The sequence below is a fragment of the Saimiri boliviensis genome, chromosome 8, assembly GCF_048565385.1.
Source record: "Saimiri boliviensis isolate mSaiBol1 chromosome 8, mSaiBol1.pri, whole genome shotgun sequence".
NCBI classification, from domain to species: Eukaryota; Metazoa; Chordata; class Mammalia; order Primates; family Cebidae; genus Saimiri; species Saimiri boliviensis.
This window is the reverse complement of record NC_133456.1, coordinates 19316824-19336734: the sequence shown is the minus strand read 5'-3', so window position 1 is coordinate 19336734 and position 19911 is coordinate 19316824. Positions and strand designations below refer to the sequence as shown.

The following is a 19911-nucleotide window of genomic DNA, read 5'->3' as shown; positions in this document are numbered from 1 at the left end:
AGGTATATAGGAGTGAACAGAACAGAAATCTGCTCTATTAAAGTAGAAGACAGATAATACATATAATTATCTGAAATACAGTCACATGTCACTTAATAGGGATACAGTGTATGTTTATTTTTGCATATAATATACAAAAGATAAAAAGTATAGTATAATAAATATACAAACCAGTAAAATAGTATCATTCTGAAGTATTATGTAGTATACATAATTATATGTGTTATGCTTCTTTTTTTTAAATGGTGAAAAGATATGCATATGTTTAGAATTAGCCAGCTGGACTCAGTTTAGATGATCCTAATTTTGTTGGCAACATCCAAAGCATCATAATCAGGAGCCAGTCGAACATATGCCTTCTTCTCTCCATCAGGCCGAATCAGCGTGTCGACCTTGGCCACATCAATGTCATAGAGCTTCTTCACAGCCTGTTTGATATGGTGCTTGTTGGCTTTAACATCCACAATGAACACAAGTGTGTTGTTGTCTCCTGTCTTCTTCATGGCAGACTCAGTGGTCAGCGGAAACTTGATGATAGCATAGTGGTCCAGTTTGTTTCTCCTGGGGGCGCTCTTCCAAGAATATTTGGGCTGCCTCCAGAGTTTCAGTGTCTTGGGCCGCCAGAAGGTGGATCTTTTTTTTGTGGCTGTGGACACCTTTCAACACTGCCTTCTTGGCCTTTAAAGTCTTCACTTTGGCTTCGGCTTTAGGAGGGACAGGAGCTTCCTTCTTCGCTTTCGGAACCGTCTTGTGAGAAGGGTCCTATATGTGTTATACTTCTTCCTGTACGACTGGCAGTGAAGTGTAGTTGTTTACACCAGCATCACCACGAGTGTAATCCATTGTACTGCCACATTACTATGGCTATGACATCACTAGACAGTAGAAATTTTTCAGCTCTATTATAGTTTTATGGTACCACCATCATACATGTGGACCATTGTTGACCAAAATGTTGTTATGTGATATATGACTATATATAGTATTCTGGAGGAAAAATAAAGAAACAATAGAAAATGTGTGTATTTGTGTGGGGAGAAATAGAAGTAAACAACTCAAGAGAGTGATAACAGGGACCTGAATCATTATGGACTTGTAGAGGGTGAATAATATAAGGCAAATTTGATTACTGGGAAACATTAAGGGCCCATTTTAGGTTATTAGTCGTGAAGTCTGTGGTTGCGCTTATTTCTCTAGCCACACTCTGATAAAAAACAGGTAAAAAAGCATATTGCGATTGGTAATTTCATCCCCATTTGTCAATTATGTAACCGTATCTTTTACATTTTAGGTCTTTGTTTACTTTAAATTTTTAGTGGTTGGCTCATCCTTTACCAGGACAGGACCATCATTTGAATGCTGATAGAATACTGTATTTTCATAATGAAGAGATAAGAAACCTTAACTGAATATTATGAATCTTACAAGTAGAGATAGATTTATGAACTAGATGATCTGTCTGTATGAACTAGCATACTTGTACTCATGTTTCTGTAATTGCTAGACCTGTTTTCCTTTTTACCCTGTTTTGTTTTAAATTTAATGATGTACTTTTTTTTTTTTTTTTTGAGATGGAGTCTCACTCAGCCGCCCAGGCTGGAGTGCAATGGCCCATTCTCCGCTCACTGCAACCTCTACCTCTCAGGTTCAAGTGATTCTCCTGCCTCAGACTCTGAAGTAGCTAGGGTTATAGGTGCGTCACCACATCCAGCTAATTTTTTTTGTATTTTTAGTAGAGACAGGGTTTCAGCATTTTCTAGGCTGATCTTGAACTCCTAACCTCAGTTGATCCTCCTACCTTGGCCTCCCAGAGTGCTGGGATTACAGGCGTGAGCCACCACACCCAGCCAAAATTTAATGATTTACATTTTAATACCCTTATTGATTTGTTTAAAAATGTATTTAGTTTTATAAGTTTGCTTCTGAGATAGTTATGACATAGAAGTCATATGAAGCTGGTTCAAATAACGTATTGTTGGGTTGTTATTACACCAGTTTATGTGGAAGATACCTGTTTGCAGTGACAGGGCAAAAGGGCATTTGAATCAAAAAACAGATTTAAACCATAAAAAACACCTTTTTGTCAAGGTATTGGACCCCTGTTGAGTACAGTGATTCCTAAGCAGAGTTTTTATAAATCTACTGTGTTATATTTTATCCTTCTATAAACATTCAAAAGGCTTGCAGCTTTTTATAGTTTCTCTCTTACTTTTAAATAGCTTCTTTGACATTTAATCAGAGAAACATGCCACATTACAGCGTATCTTTAAACAAAGAACCAAAGAACTTAGATTAAGAATATTAATTATGCCATACAAAACCAAAAGAAGCTTCTTACTAACCAACAGTGACAGGACAGTTGGTACTTTTCCTTGCCATCTTAGTTATTGGTACCAAAAGATTTGCTAATGCATATATCTCATTTTCTCTGAAAATACGGAAGTGTGCATACAAAAATTAACTCAAGATAAAAGACTTAAATGTAAAACCCAAAACTATAAGACAACCTAAGAAGACAACCTAGGCAGTACCATTCTGGACATAGGGATGGGCAAAGATTTAATGATGAAGACACCAAAAGCAATTGCAGCAAAATCAAAAATTGACATATAGGATCTAATTAAACTAAAGAGCTTCTGTACAGCAAAGGAAATTATTAACAGAGTGAACAGACAACCTACAGAATGTAAGAACGTTTTTGCAAGTTATGCATCTGGAAAAGGTTTAATATCCAGCATCTATAAGGAACTTAAAAAAATTTACAAGAGAAAAATAACCCCATTAAAAAGTAAAGGACGTAAACAGACACTTTTCAAAAATGTGACCAAAAATCATATATAAAAAAAAAAAAGCTTGTCACTTTTCATTAGAGAAATGCAAATCAGAACCACAATGAGATACCATCTTACACCAGTCAGAATGGCTATTATTAAAAAACAGACAACAGATGCTGGCAAGTTTGTGAAGAAAAAGGAACACTTATACACTGTTGGTGGGAGTGTAAATTAGTTCAGCCATTATGGAAGACAATGTGATGGTTCCTCAAAGACCTAAAAACAGAAATGCCATTCAACCTGGCGATCCTATTACTGAGTATATAGTCAAAGGAGGATAAATTGTTCTGTTATAAAGACATGAATGCATAAGTTCATTGCAGCACTGTTCACAATCACAAAGACATGTAATCAACCTAAATGCTCAACAGTGGTAGGCTGGGGAAAAAAATGTGGCACATATACACCTTGGAATACTATGCAGCAATAAAAATGAACAAGATCATGTCTTTTGCAGAAATATGGATGGAGTTGGAGGGCATTATCATTAGCAAACTAATGCAGGAACAGAAAATAAAATACTGTATGTTTTCACTTGTAAGTAGGAACTAAGTGATGAGAACCCATGGGCCTATCAGAGGGTGGAGAGTAGGAGGAGGGAGAAGATCAGGAAAAATAACTAAATGGGTACTATTCTTAATACCTGGGTAATAAAATAATCTGTATAGCAAATCCCAGTGACACAAGTTTACCTGTGTAACAAACATGCATGTGTACCCCTGAACTTAAAATAAAAGTTAAATTAAAAAAATATGGTAGTGAATCTTTCTCTATATTCTGAGGTCAGTTTACCCCATTCATGTAACATGTTAATGTAAAATAACTAACTACTAGTTATCAGATAGTATGTTCATTTGTTGTCTTTGGAGTTTCATCTTATGCTATGAAAGTTATTTTAATTATTTGGTGAGAAAATGTTTTTAAGTATATTTAGATAGCCTTGCTACCTCATTTTTAGTGGCTGTTGTGTTAATAGACCTTCCTCATTCCAGACTTCCCATCAGTCAAAGATATACCAATTCTACATTCAAAATATATCTTGATTTGACTACTCATACATCCATTTTTAGCATTACCACCATTCACTTTAAGCCACCAGTAACCTTTCAGCTGGGTGATTACAGCAGACTCCTAATTGTCCCTTCTGTCTCTTCCTATATTAATTAGGATTCATATATATATAATAAAAACCACTTGAGCTGCTTTAAGCAGCAAGGGCTTTAATAAAAGTAGTAAGCTCATTCAGTATACATTTATTTTTTAATGAATCAAATTGAGGGAGGACGGTACATGGTCATAAATGTGGATGTGCAGAACACATGTATGTGGCTATATGTAATGAGGCTTCAGACCACTTTTATGAAAATCTGTGTTTTATGTGCTGGTTCTGTAATTTTAAGATCTTAAATTAGATGTAAAATATAAAGCTATAGAGAAAATTAAGAATCTCTAAAAACAAATCAGTTTAAACATTTTTTTCAGATAGCCATCCATTTGATACTGGTTTTTAAATGATACTTTAAAATATGTACAATGTATCCAATTTTATAGAAATTTGCAATTTTCTGCCGTGTTCCTTGTGACTGTTAATATTATAGCTCTGTTGTCATGGAAACAAGTCTCTGAAGGCAGCTTCAGAGGCTAATGATTCTATGGTGTTGCTATGGATAGAAACAACTGAGACCATTGCTAGTCACATGGTCAAGATTTTTTTAAAAACAACAACAACAAAAAAAACCTCTCCATCTGATCTTACTGAGTGATACAAATGGAACAGAACAAGTGTAATGGCATAACAGTCACTGTCTAATTAATGAAATAGTTACATAAGAGTTTTCAAGTTTAAAATGCTATACTGTATTCTTTTCTGTAATAATCAAAATATAATAGTTACTGTATATTGCTGCCTGATTATTTATATTGGAATCTTAAGTGTGACATTTTCTAATTTAGAATCTTAATACAGCTCCTCAGAGTTTTACCGTGTTCTAAAACCTGTGCCTAAAGCATCCTATTATCAGATCTAGTGTCTTTGCTGTTTTCTCATCAGTCAGCCTTCATTTGAATATTATTTGTTTAGAGTTGTATTTTTATTCACGTGAACTAAATGAATTACTCTGTTGTTCTGTAATTCTTTGTTACCAGAATCGATTATCATTTGTGGTTAGGAAATTGTGTGTATTGATAACATCATTTACTTTGTCAGCAGCGTTTGGCTACCTTCAGGGACATAGATTCTTCTTCAAGGAACTTGCTCAGTGCCCTGTGGAGAGTGGGATGGGTTAAGATGGTGTAAGCTATTTGAAAATTTTTTAAAATGGTATTCACATACTCATCTAAAGAAGATGATTCTAGAAGAGGCTCAGAGACAAAGGACTACAAGTGGGATTAAAATGTAACATTGAAGGATTCATAGTTTATCATAAAGGGTTTTGGAGAGCAACTGCCCAGTGGAGGAAATGTTTGTGCTTTGGCTTGAAATTTGACATATAAGCATGTACTTTTGTCTTATTTTGACTATCAAAGTAGATTATTAATCAGCTATTATCCAATTATTAGGGCTGGAGACTATTAGTAAAATAAGTTTAACATATTACATTTGTAACATTTTCAAACATTTAAAAAATGAACTTTAGTGTTCTTAAAAGAACTGAAGCAAAACAAAAAAACAACAGAGGCACAAGATAGTTTTTAGAGGTGATAGATACATTTATTACCTTAGTGATGGCGATGGCTTCATGGGTGTATGCCTATGTGCAAACTCTCAAATTGTATACGTTAAATGTGTGCAGGTTTTTTTATATCAGTTCTACCTCAGTAAAATTGTTTTAAAAAATAGAATTGAATTTAAAAAATAACTTTAGACTTTCATGACTTTGACACTTGATGACTACAGCCAGTTATTTTGTAATGTCACTCAGTTTGGGTTTGTCTAATGTTTAATGATTAGATTCAAGTTATACATCTTTAGTAGGAATATCCTGTAAGTATTGTACTCGCATTACATCTTATCACATAATACATGCTTTTGATTTGTCCCGTTACTGGTGACGTTAACTTTGATCACTTGATTAAGGTATTATCTGCAGATTTCGCCACTGTAATTAATAAATGTTTTGAGAAGAGACACTTTTGTATGAGTATATCCCATTCATCCACTGGAATGGACATTTCACTCAGCAGCAACAGGAATTTTTAATATTCATTAATATTTCTTGAATGAATTACTCTATTACTATGATGACTGCCAAATGATTTATAATTCCATAATGACATTTTTAATTAGCATTATGTTATAAGGAAATGGTCTTATCTTCATTTATTTACTCATGTATTTGTTTGTATCAGTATGAGCTCCCAGATTCCTGTTTTATTCAGTGGGATTTTATGCCATTGTTATCATTAATTGAGGCACAGATTGTTCCCAGTCTGACCAGTGGCAGCCCTTCAGGCCAACTTCTGTGTCTTTTGTCATCCTCTTTGAGCACTTCCTTTATTTTCTGGCACAGCAAGATGTCTACACTCATATTGTACTTTCTGAGCTCTAGCACTGGAATCAGCCATTTCTCCAAAGACCCATGGTTTTGTTTTGCTTTGCTTTGTGTTGTGTTGTTTTTAATTGCAGAACGAGTATTTAGAAATCAAGAGTTGGATGCTAGGTGTATTCATGCTGTTGAGCTATTAACTGCCCCTAGGTCCTCATAGTTAGCAGAGCTATGTACATGCATGCATACACATTTATATCTGTTTTTGTGTTTATCTATTTATATTGTAAACTGTTTATACCAGTACCTCCAATTTCAGTGTAGCACCATAGGTTCTCATGCTAATTTTCTGCCTTTCCATATTTATAACTCCCTTTTCGGACATGAAGAACCTTGCTCTCAATATCCTTCATGTATTTATTTATTGGATCAAAATGCCTTCTATATAAGCAGTCTCCTGTCACTATTGCTGCCCTAGATGGAGACCCTTCTCACTCTGCTCAAGCTCCGAAAGATCCTGTTTAGTCCCTGACAGTGCAAAACCTTATGCCAGACTACAGCTGCTGCCTTTTACATACTGTCTGTCTCAGTGAGGTTCCAACCACACACATCAGGCTGGCACTACTGCTCTGCCCATGTGGACACCCTCCTCACAATGCTTAGGCCTCAACATTCTTTGCCAGGCTGTTGCTTCCTCTCCACTCCCTGCGCACAGATGCTTTCCTCACACTGCTTGGGCTTCAGCAACACGCACTTTCCTATTCAAGAGGTCATCTACACCAAAGTCATGATGTTACTCTACCATATCATCCTCTAGAAGCTTTATATTGTTTACTTCTCTCAATTACGTCAGCAAACCAACTGAAATCAATTCTATGTAAGTTTAAGGGTAGGAATCAGTATTCGTTTGATTTTTCCATGTGTGTATTCACTTGATCCAGGCACAGTTCTTACAAAACCACCACACTTTTCTTATACATTCAAAAATCAGAAGTCTGAACCTATGGGTTTTCAGACCTTTTTAGAAGGTCATATAAGTATTGCAGTGAATGTCAGTTACTGTTGTTATTAATTTCGAGCTCATAACATGGAATTCAGAATTTTTTTTCTCCAGGAACAATATATAAATGGTGATTAGAGTCCCAGGCTACACACAGAGGCTTTATTCATAATATACTTTTTTATTGTGTTAAATATACATAAAGCTTACCATTTTAACCATTTTTAAGTGTACAATTCGGTGGCATTAAATATATCCACAGTGTCGTGCAAGTATCATCACTCTCCATCTTCAGAACTTTTCGTCATCCCAGACTGGGAACGTTGAAAGAGAAAGAAAACACAAAATCCAGCAGTTTAAAAATCTCTTTCTACAGGAAGTAATAAATCCAGGTAACAGGAGTCCATAATGTGAAATACATTTTCAGTTTATTTTTTAGAAAATGATAGTTAAAGATAATGATAATTGTTTTTCTGTTAATATTCCAATGGATCTCCCATCCTTCCTGTTGCATTTATATTAATAACACCACTGTGTGTTCCTTGTCAACAACTGGAAAAGTGTAATTCAGAATAAAGAAGCAAGGATAGGGGAAGGCACTCATAATCCTGCTCCCAGAGATTAATTTTTTAGATAGTTCTTTCCATTTTTTTACATGAGTTTTATCTTCCCTTTTTTACTTAATATTATGTCATAAGCTATACCCCATGTAATTTATAAACTGTTCTTACAGATAATTTGAAATATCTGTATGATATTCAATCTCATATAATTTTCTTTTCCTTTCTTTCTTTCTTTCTTTTTTTTTTTTTTTTTGAGATAGTCTTACTCTGTTGCCTAGGCTAGAGTACAGTAGCATAATCTTACTGCAGCTTTTTCCTCCCAAGTTGAAGCAGTTCTCCTGCCTCATCCTCCTGAGTAGCTGGGACTACAATTGTGCACCACCACACCTGGCTAATTTTTGTAATTTGTTTTAGTAGAGACAGGGTTTTGCCTTGTCCAGGCTGGTCTCGAACTCCTGACCTCAGGTGATCCACCTGTATCTTCCTCCTAAAGTGCATGGATTACAGGTGTGAGCCACCACAGCCGGCCTCAATCTCATATAGTTTTCATTTTTCTACTTTTTTACTTAACCATTCTGACATCTTTGGTATTTAGAATATTCCACAATTCACCAAATTGAAGCAATGTTCAACAGAATATCTTAAAACCTTAATACCTTAAAACACGTTATGAGATACCTTAAAACATTGAGTTTTAAAATTATTTCCTTAGGATTTCTAGAATTACTAAGTCAAAGAGTTTAGACATTTTTAAGGCTGTAGATATTTACTGCCAAATTACTTTTTCTAAAGTTTGTATGAATTTGTATATCCAACAGCAGTGTGAAAGGACCAGTTTTCATGCCATTTTAAAAACTTTTTGGAATTTTTTTATTGTGGTAAAATATGTGTAACAAACATTATTAGTCTTTAAGTGGAATCATGCAATTTTTATCCTTTTGTTTCTGGCTAATTTCACTTAGCATAAGGTTCATCTTTTAGCATGATTCATTTTTAAAGCTGAATAATATTCATTTTATGTATATTACCTTATTTTGTTTATCTGTTCATCTCCGGATAGGCATGTGATTTCTTTCCAGCTTTTGACTGTTGTGAATAATGCTGCATTGAACACTGGCATATAAGTATCTGAGTCCTTGCTTTCGCTTTTGGATGTATGCCTACCCAGTGCATATTTACCTACCTACCTAACCTATTTTTAGGTTTTTAAGGAACCACCAAAATTTTCCACAGAAGCTGTACCAGTTTACATTTCCCACCAGCCTTGTACCAGGGTTCCAGTTTCTACACATCCTTGCCACTACTTGTTACTTTGTTTTTTTGTTTTGTTTAGTTGGAGACTTCTCTAGCAAGGGTGAAGTGATATCTCATTATAGCTTTTATTTGTATAACCCTAATGAATAATGATGTTGAGTATCTTTTCATGTGCTAATTGGCCACTTGTGTATCTTCTTTGCAGAAATTATTCAAGTCATTTGCGTATTTGTTAATTGGGTTTTTTTTTGTTGTTGAGTTGTAAGAGTCTTTAAATGTTCTGAATATTAAACCCTTATCAGATGTATGGTTTGCAAATATTTTCTCCCATTGTGTAGGCTGTTTTTTCACTTTCTTGATAATGCCTTTTGGTGCGCAAAAGGTTTTAATTCTGATAGAGTCTAATTGATGTTTTCTTTCGTCACTTATGATTTTTAAGAATCCGTTGCCAAATCCAAGGTCACAAAGATTAACTCTATGTTCTCTTGTAAGAGTTTCATGTTTTCAAATCTTATAGTTAGATTGTTAATCTTTTTGAGTTAATTTTTATATATAATATGAGACAGGGGTCTATAGACCTTAATCTTTTGCATGTGGATATCCAGTTATCTCAGCCTAGTTTTTAGTCTGGCAATTTGTTGTTACTGCTTTAAGGCCTGTTAAGGCAGGCTATCCTCATCTACTTGATTTTAGTGTTTTTCTTCATCTTTTGCATGTGGATATCCAGTTGTCTCAGCACCATTTTTGAAGAGACTGCATGCATTTTTAATAAATCTTAATTTGACTAATTTGATAGGCAAAAAAGGTCATCACTGCCGTTTTATTTTGTATTTAGCAATGAAGATAAGCCTAGTTTTTAGTCTGGCAATTTGTTTCCTGTTTTAAGGCATGTTAAACCAGGCTGTCCTCATCTACTTGATTTTAGTGTTTTTCTTACATATGTTAAGTTATTTTATTTATATAGCAAATGGGTCTTATTACAAAACAACATCCCTGTGTTCCAGTTACATCCTTTTAAAAATAACTTAATCAAGCCAGGTAAACACTAAATTTCTTAGTTTAATTTATACAAGGATTCTCTCTGCATTGTTTTTTTTTCATTTTTATTGGCTATGTCTGGCATATAGTAGACAATGAATGTTAGTTGAATTAATTACAGGCATGTTGAGGCAGGTTATTGCTGTTCTTGATAATAGAAGTTAATATCACAGATATTTTAAATGATATAAATTCAGTTTTGAAGTACTTTGAATTTTATGTTTGTGGATTTGTAAACAACTCTCTGTCTGCCTGATTGGGCTAATATAATTACTTTTAGTTTCTGAATGCATAGAGGAAAGCAGTCAAATGTGTTCTGAATGGTAGAAAAAATAATATTTTTCAGTCTGTCTATGAAGCAAGTGTCTTATCTCCTAGATAGGGAAGGAATATCGTAAGTGATAATCTTTTATTATTATCATGTAAGCATCTAAAGACTAGTCACTCATTTTAATTACAGGATCATTAAAATTATTATTGGGGTATAAGTATTTTTAAAATAATTTCTAAAGAGTATTTTCTAATTATATTAGTGTAATAGTTTAGCTGTTGCATAGTTATTTCTGAAAATTATAATTTATTTTTATGGCACAACTTTCTGTTATGTGTTTCCCTTTTATTTTGGTGTTTTTCCTGATTGTTTGTCATTGATGATTTTTAGCCAACAGAAGCTGTTCTTCCCTCTTCTCCCACTGTCCCTGTGATCCCTGTCCTGCCAGTCCCTGCTGAGAATACTGTCATCCTACCCACCATACCACAGGTTTTTATTAGTTTCTTTTTTTCTTACAAAAATATCATTTGCTTTTAATGTTTTATTTGTGTTCTTTTTAAAATTGTTTAGCTGCTTTTTTGTTGAATTTGGTACTTTACTTTGGGCTTCAAATTGTAGTTTTAGGGAATTAAACATTTGGGATTTAATATAACTGGAGTCAAGATTTGCCATTTTATTAGGTTATCTGTGAAATGAGACACATTGTGAACTTCATAATATTGAACCTTAGATTTGTTTTCATGTCTTTATACTTGTAAATCTGCTTAAGACCTTTTTTTAAAACATTTTTACTTTAGAAAACTTAATTTTTCTAAAGTTAGTAAAAATCATTGTACTTTTGATCTTGTACTGGATGTATCATTTCATTTAACACTTTGTTTCCCATTATATATTTATGTATTTTGGAAATATTCTCTGTTACTTGATTAGATAACATACTTCACATTTATTAGGTAAAAATAATAACCAGCATATCTGGAGTATATGGGATCTCTCTGTGCTATCTTCACAACTTTTCTGTAAATTCGTTGTAAAATTTTATTTTTTAAAAATAATGTGTAACAGTTTAAAAATAAAATAATAGCCAATGTGAAAGAATCTAATCATTTTTACTTTTTCAAAGCTTTACTACTTATAGGGGTGACTTGAGACATTAACTGGCCTTCCAACAGTTATCGAAAGTCAAAATAATGGTACTGTTATTAAAGATAATAAAAAAGGTCTTTGGTATGAAAGATCATGATCTCATTTAAAGGGTAAATATATGCACCCATAGATTTTTTTGCCATTATTAATCTATAGCATAAAATCTGGGTAAACATTATCATGTTTGCTGTGTAAACAGTTTCAAAATAAGCTCCACTGGGGAAAAGAATGAGATATCAACTGCAGTTATTCACATCTCAATATCCTTCACTTCTCCTAAGAAGTGAAGTCAATAAGAGCATCCATATAACCCAAGAATTCTAGAGGAAATTATAGTGTTACAGTGACTTCAGCCTTACTTTATAAGACTGAATTGTGATAGTATTACTAGCATATAATTTTTGATTATGAAAATAATTTAAAATTAAGTCATAAATCCACCAACAATGAATAGATGAATCCAAATGGATATTCTCTCTATATTGCAGGAGAAAAATTGAATTTGTAAATAAAACATAATTCTGAGTAAGCAGTTTAAGGGTTATTATAAAATTGTAATGATGTAACATCTTTCCAAATATATAGAGTTTTTTTGTACAGTTTTTTTTTTTTTTTAAGTAAAATTGAAAGTTTATTTTACTCTTCTCACTTCAGTGAACTTTTGGTGTTAAAACAGTTTTCTGGAATCCTTTTGAGAGTTTGTATCAGTCTCTGTTCTTATATTCATTTGGGACCCTGTCTTTTCCTATTCAGAATTCTCTTGTTAATTTACTCCAAACTTAACATCTAACTTAACGTCTTACTACATTTGAAAATTGTTGAGATCTTGCATAGCCTTATAAAAATACAGGTTTTAGAGTCAGAATGACCTGGGGTTGGAATTCCAGTCCTACCACTTAACGTATGTAACTACACGCTTTACTTAACCACAGTGTTATGGACAGGAGTACTAACTTGAGGTGTTTTACACTGATTGAGAGGATAATTAATACATGTGAAGTACACATCAAAGCAACTGGCACATAATCTTGGCTGTTCATATTCTTAGTGTTATCTCATAGTTTGCTCTGAGACAGCAAACTAAGGAACACGTTTTTTGTTTTTTTGTTTGTTTTTAATGAGGATATTTGTTGAGGATACACAAGAAAAAGACCTCTTTATTCTGCGTAGCTTCACTTTGGGTTTAAAATACACTACAGAAGTTCATGAAGGATAGTTTAACCATTTATATTGTGTTATGTGAGAAGCCAGTGAGTGTACCTTACTTTTCAGAATAAGTGTGTTCCTAATTAGTCAAGTATAATATGTACATTATAAAATTAAAATAATGGACTAAAATGTCTGTCCCAAGTAAAATTTAAAATCCATACTTAACATATATCCCAATTTCAACATATTTAGTGAATATGTATTCTTAAAAGATCCACTACTTTACATTTAGATGCATTAGGATGTAATAGAAATAGAAGCAAAAGAAAAGATTTAGAACCTGGTCTGCCTTTGTCACTCAAACAAGTTACCCTCTCTGAGTTTCATACCCCCTTCATCTTTTAAAACTGGCGGGTAATGCCAACCTGACTACTTTAAAATGAGTTTGAGAGTCAGGCAAATTAGCAAGATACATAGATGATAACTTTTTAAAAGGTATGTTGTCTTTCATTATTTGTAGAATACTTTTATACTTTTCAGAGTACTTTTATATTGATCATATTGTTGGTACTTTATGAAAGCCCTCTACACATCAGAATTCTGCTTATTATACAGAGTGGCACAGGTAAATATAATATTCAGTTGCTGCTTAAGACTGCATAAAGAGCATGGACTTTATAGTCATACTTGACTCCACCACTTCCTAGCTTCACCTGTTTCTACATGTGTGATGGTGTGGAAATTACTCAACTTCTGAGAGCATCAGTTTCTCCACGTAGAAACTGAGTTCAGAGTAGGTAACAGATACTAGTTCTTACTGGGAGTGTAAATACATAATCTCTGTGATAACAGCCTATTAAATCTAGAGGCTTATTTCCACCCTGGAGTGAATACTCTGCTTTAAAAATGGATGCTTTGAACATTTATTTCTGTCATTTCTGAAAAGCTATCATTTAATTAAGGTATTGTTGAAAATGCTTTATAGCTAATTTATTGTGTGTGGTCTTTTTTGATATTTGAGCATGTGCTTTGAAGATGAATAGAACATTGTCTCTGTCCTCTAGGAACCACTAGGTGTTTGTGCAAGAGACAAGTTAACAAATAACTGCCACCTAATGTGAGAGTAATTACATCAGAAGTGTGTCCAGAGCAGAGCATCATAGTGCCTCTGGACCTTTTAAATTTCATGAAACATCTGACTGTTGGGTCTTAAATGATTGGATCATTAGTATAACCTAAAACGTGACTTGATATATTGTTACTCTGTGGGTAATGTTAAATATAATAGCATACTTTGGATTATGTGGATGAGCCTTTTTAATTGCTAACACTTGACTGAGTACCCTTATTCTGTTTGCTGTTGGAAAGGAATTATTTTGTATATTTTTGTACTATTTTCACAGTATTTCAAACTTAGCAAGAACAGTAAAAAAAAAAAAAAAAGTTTCATATACTTTTACCCAAATTCCCCACATCTGCTTTATCAATTTCTCTTTTTATATGTTTATATAACTTTTTTGTGAGCCATTTGGAAGTGACAGACTTGTGTGCCTTTCCCAAATCCTATTATTTTATAATGCTAAATACATTTTTATAAGAACATTACCACAATACAATGAACTAAATTGGGAAACTGACATTAACATAATACTGTTGTCTATATACCTAAATTTTATTTTACTAATTGCTCCAATAATGTGCTTTATAGATAAAAACAAAAATGACAAAACAGGTCCCTTGGCCAGTCTGAAGACCACACATTATGTTTAGTTTTCATGACACTATAGTCTCCTTTAATCTGGAATAGCTCCACAGTGTGTCTTCTGTCAGGTGTATGGCATAAAGAGAACCAGCTATTTATTTTACAGAATATCCTTCAATTTGTGTTCAATGCATTTTCTTTTCTTTTTTTTTTTTTTTTTGAGACGGAGTTTCGCTCTTGTTACCCAGGCTGGAGTGCAATGGCACGGTCTCGGCTCACTGCAACCTCACCTCCTGGGTTCAGGCAATTCTCCTGCCTCAGCCTCCTGAGCAGCTGGGATTACAGGCACGCGCCACCATGCCCAGCTAATTTTTTGTATTCGTAGTAGAGACGGGGTTTCACCATGTTGACCAGGATGGTCTCGATCTCTTGACCTCGTGATCCACCCGCCTCGGCCTGCCAAAGTGCTGGGATTACAGGCGTGAGCCACCGCACCCGGCCAATGCATTTTCATAATAAGATTGTGGTTACATTTTTTTTTTTTTACCAACTTTTTTATTGTAAAAGCAGATAACATAAAATTTACTATCTTAACCATTTTAAAATTTGCTGTGCAGCTGTATTATATACATTCATAATTGCTGTGCAGCCATCATCTATCTCTAAAACTCTTTTCATCTTACACACTGAAACTCTATACCCATTAAACAATAACCTCCCATTCCCCACAGGCCCAGTCCCTAGCATCCGCAATTCTACTTTATGTCTCTGATTTTGATCACTCTCGGTACCTCATGTTAGTGAAATCATGTAGTAGTTGTCTTTTTGGCTGGCATATTTCACTTAACATTAAGTCCTCAAGGTTCATTCATGTTGTAGCATTATCAGAATTTGCTTCCTTTTGAAGGCTAAATAATATTCCTGTGTAAATAACAAATTTTCCATATTCATTCGTTCATTGATGGACACTTGAATTGTTTCCACGTTTTAACTACTGTGAATAATGTTGTTGTGAATATGGATGTAAAAATACCACTTCAAGACACTGCATTCAGTTCTTTGAGGTTTATACCTAGAAGTGGAATTACTTGATAATACAAGTAATTGTTTTTTTTGGTTTTTTTTGAGGAGCCGTCATACTATTTTTACAGTGGTTGTAACATTTTAGATTTCCACCAAAGTGTACAAGGATTCCAGTTTTTCCACATCCTCACCAACACTTTTTATTTTCTGTTTTTTAAATAGTAGCCAGTCTAATTAGTGTAGGTGACTTCTAATTTTAATTTTGATTTGTGTTTCTATAATGATGAGTGACACATCTTTTCATGTGCTTATTGTCCATTTGTATGTCTTATTTGAGAAAATGTCTGTACGAGTTCCTTGACCATTTTTTAATTGGGGTGTTTGGTTTTATTGTTGAGTTTTAGGAGTTTTCTATGTAGTCTGGGTCTCACGTTTTGTCAGAGATATGACTTACCTGTTTTTTCTTTCTTTGCCTGTGCCTTTATGTTATATCAAAAAAATCACTGTCAATTCCAGTGTCTCGCTTTCACCCTGTGTTTTCTTCTAACAGTTTTATAGTTTTAGGTTTTACGTTTAGATCATGACCTATTATAGGTTGATTATTGAATATGGCATTTATTTCTGGATTCTGTTTTATTCCATTGTTCCATATGTCTGTCTGTATGCCAGGACCAGACTGTTGTTATAACTGTATCTTTGTTGTAAGTTCTGGAATCAGGAAGTTGAAGCCCTCCACCTTTATTTTTTTTTTCTTAGGGTCATTTTGGCTTTAAGGGTACCATGAAATTCTGTGTGACTTTTAGGATGAATTTTTCTCTTTCTTTAAAAACCCCATTGGGATTTTGATAGGGATTGCATTAAGTCTGTAGATTGCTTTGGGTAATATTGACATTTTTTGCAATAACAAGTCTTCTAGTCTATGACCACAGATCTCTTCCCATCTATTTATGTCTTAATTTATTTCATAAATGTTTTATAGTTTTCATTGTACAAGTTTTTTACCTCCTTGATGAAGTTAATTCTCTCTCTCTCTTTTTTTAACATTTAGGAGACTCAATGTTCTGCTGAAAATTTGTTCTTTTTTATGCTATGATAAACAGAATTGTGTTCTTAATTTCCTTTTTAGATTTTTCAGTGTTAGAAGAAATACAAATGATTTTTGTATACCGACTTTGTATCTTGCTACTTTGTTGAATTGGTATATTAATTCTAACAGTTTTTTTGTAGAATCTTAGGGTGTTTTACTTATAAGATTATATCATTTGTGAACAAATAATTTTGCTTTTTCCTTTCTAATTTGGATGTCTTTTATTTCTTTTTCTTGCCGAATTGCTCTGACTCTAGCTAGTGTCATGTTGATTACAAGTGGTGAAAGCAGACATACTTGCCTTCTTTCTAATCCTAGATGAAAACCTTTCAGTCTTTTACCACTGAGTATGATGTTCACTGTGGGTGTTTTGCATATGGTTTTTCTTATGTTGACATAGTTTCCTTCTATTCCCATGTGCACTTGAGAAGAATGTATGTTCTGTTGTTGTTAGAGTTCTGTGTTTATTAGATCTCTTTGGTATATTGTGTTTGTTCATCTCTTCTGTTTCCTTGTCATCTGTCTGGTTGTTCTATCCATTATGGAGAATGTGGTATTGAAGTCTCCAACTTACTGTAGAACCACCTTTTTTTTTTTTTTTTTTTTTTTTTTTTTTTTTTTTTTTTGAGGCAGAGTTCCACTCTGTTGCCCAGGCTGGAATGCAGTGGCGCCATCTCAGCTCACTGCAACCTCCAACTCCCAGGTTTAAGCAATTCTCTTGCCTCAGCCTCCTGAGTAGCTGGGATTATAGACAACTGCCGCACGCCCGGCTTTTTGTATTATTTGTAGAGACGTGGTTTCTCTGTGTTGGCCACAATAATCTCGAACTCCTGACCTCAGGTGATCTGTTTGCCTTGGCCTCCAAAAGTGCTGAGATTACAGGCATGAGCCAACATGCCTGACCAGAACCATTTCTTTCTTCCAGTCTGTCTCATTTTTGCTGCTTACATTTTGGTGGTCTGTTATTAGGTATGTAAATTTATGATTATTACATATTCCTGTATTGAACCTTTTATAAATATATAATACCTCTGTTGTCTCACAGCCTTTTTTTTTTTTTTTTTTTTTTTTTTTTAATTTAAAGTCTATTTTGTCCGTTAGGAGTACAGCCACTCCTGCTCTCTTTTGGTTACTATTTGCATGGTAACCAAATCAGTTTCTATCCTTCGCTTTCAGCATATCGTGTCTTTGAATCTACAGTGAGTCTCTTATGTACAGCTTGTAGTTGGAACATTTAAAAAATTTATTCTGCCAATTTCTATCTTTTGATTGAAGAGTTTATTTACAAGTAAAGTAATTATTGGTAAAAAAGGACTTACTTTTCTCATTTTGCTATTTATTTTCTTTACATATGTGCCTTGTAGCTTTTTTGTTCCTCATTTCCTGCATTACTGTCTTCTTTGGTCTTCGATTAATCTTTGGTAGTGAAACATTTAACTTCCTTTCTTATTTCCTTTGTGTCTGTTTTCAGTTATATTCTTTGTGTTTACCATGAGGGTTACATTTAACATCCTAGACACTTCTAATCTTAATTTATACAAGCTTAACTGCCTAATACACAAAACCTCTGCTCCTTTAACTGCTGTCTCAACCCCTTTCAGTTTTGATGTCACAGAATTACATCTTCATATATTGTATGCTCCAAAACAGAAACTAATAATTTTTAATGTATTAGTTTCTTAAATTCCATAGGAGACAAAATACGAAGTTACAAAGCAAAGTTATAATGTTAGCTTTTAGACTAATAATTGGTTTTCATTATTTACTAATACTGGCTCTATTAATGTTAAGCTTATTTATTTATTTGTAGGCAGGGTCTCATTCTGTAGCCTAGGCTGGAGCCCAGTGGTGTGATCACAGCTCACTGCAGCCTCAACTTCTTGTGCTCAATTGATTCTCCCTTCTCAGCCTCCTGAATAGCCATGACTACAGGCATGTGCCCACCACACCTGGCTAATTTTTGTTGTTGCTGTTTTGTTTTGTTTGTAGAGATGGAGTTTCATCATTATCCACAGGCTGGTCTTGAACTCCTGGGCTCAAGCCATCTGCCTGTCTTGGCCACCTAAAGTGCTGGGATTACAGGTGTGAGCCACCATGCCTGGCTAGGCTATTTTTTTTTTTTTTAGTTTGAAAATGTGGAATCATGGAAAACCAAAAGCAAATTTACACAATCATTGTTACAATACTACTAACTAGCATTTATGATTACCTATGTGTTTACCTTTACTGAGATCTTTATTTCTTTGTATGACTTTGAGTTACTGTCTAGTTTCCTTTCATTTCAACCTGAAATGCTACCTCTAGTGATAAGAAACTCCCTCAGCTTTTGTTCATCAGGGAACATCTTAATTTCTCCCCTACTTTTGAGGGACCATCTTGCTGGATATAGTATTCTTAGTTGACAGGTTTTTCTTTTTTTTTTTTCCTCTCCTCTTATTTTATCACTTTGAATACTTCTATCCACTCCCTTATGGCCTCTAGAGTATCTGATGTGAAGTCTGCTGATAATCATATTTAGGATCTGTTGTATGTAACAAGTCACTCCTTTTGTTGCTTTCAAAAATCTACCTTTGTTTTTGGCCTTTGACAGTTTCATTATAATGTGTCTCAGTGTGAGTCTGTTTGATTTCATTACTTGTTTATTGAACTTCTTGAATGTTTATATTCATGTTTTTTCATGAAATCTGAGAAGTTTTGGCTATTACTTCTTCAAATATTTTACCTACTCTTTTCTCTCTCACTTGTCATGCAGCTTCCCCAGGGCATTAGTTGGTCTGCTCGATGATGTCTCACGGGTCCCTTAGGTTCTGTTCACTTCTCCTTAATCTTTTTTTTCTTTTCTTCAGACTCAGTACTTTCCATTATCCTATCTTTATGTTCACTATTTTTTTTCACCTGCTCAAATATGCTTTTGAATCTCTGCAGTGAATTTTCAGTTACTGTACTTCTCAGTTCCTGAATTGTTTTAAATTTTTATTTCTCTTTATTGATATTTACATTTTGTTCATATGGCGTTTTCTTGACTTTGTCCATGTCTTTTAAGGAAGTCTTTGTCTAGTAGATTTGCTATCAGGTCTTTTTTTTTTTTTTTTAAGGGACACTTTCTGTTGATTTATATTTTTCCTTTGAATAAACCATTTATTCTTGTTTCTTTGTATGTCTTGTGATTTTTTCCCCCCGAAAATAGCATGTTTGAATTTAATAATGGGGTATCTCTGAAAATCAGGTTCCCCTTCTTCTCCAGGGATTTCTTTTTTGTTTGTTCTTGTTTTTCTGATTGTTGTGGGCTGTCAAAGATCAGCCTCAGGTGTAAACTTATGGTCTTCTTAGATATTTTCTGAGCCTGTGCTGTCCCCTGT

At 33.9% G+C, this 19911-nt stretch overlaps 1 protein-coding gene across 24 annotated transcripts in view; it reads left to right on the top strand.

The window, feature by feature from the left end:
• Positions 1-19911, top strand: part of DLG1 (discs large MAGUK scaffold protein 1) — a 278082-nt gene that overhangs the window by 129567 nt on the left and 128604 nt on the right. For 15 of the 24 annotated variants that reach the window (XM_039477338.2, XM_074404057.1, XM_074404058.1 and 12 more), the window contains one exon: positions 10836-10934. The exons of the other annotated variants lie outside the window; for them this stretch is intronic. In XM_039477338.2, the coding sequence (XP_039333272.1) occupies positions 10836-10934 (99 nt within the window). The remainder of the gene's footprint in view (positions 1-10835; positions 10935-19911) is intronic. 24 annotated transcript variants of the gene reach the window in all.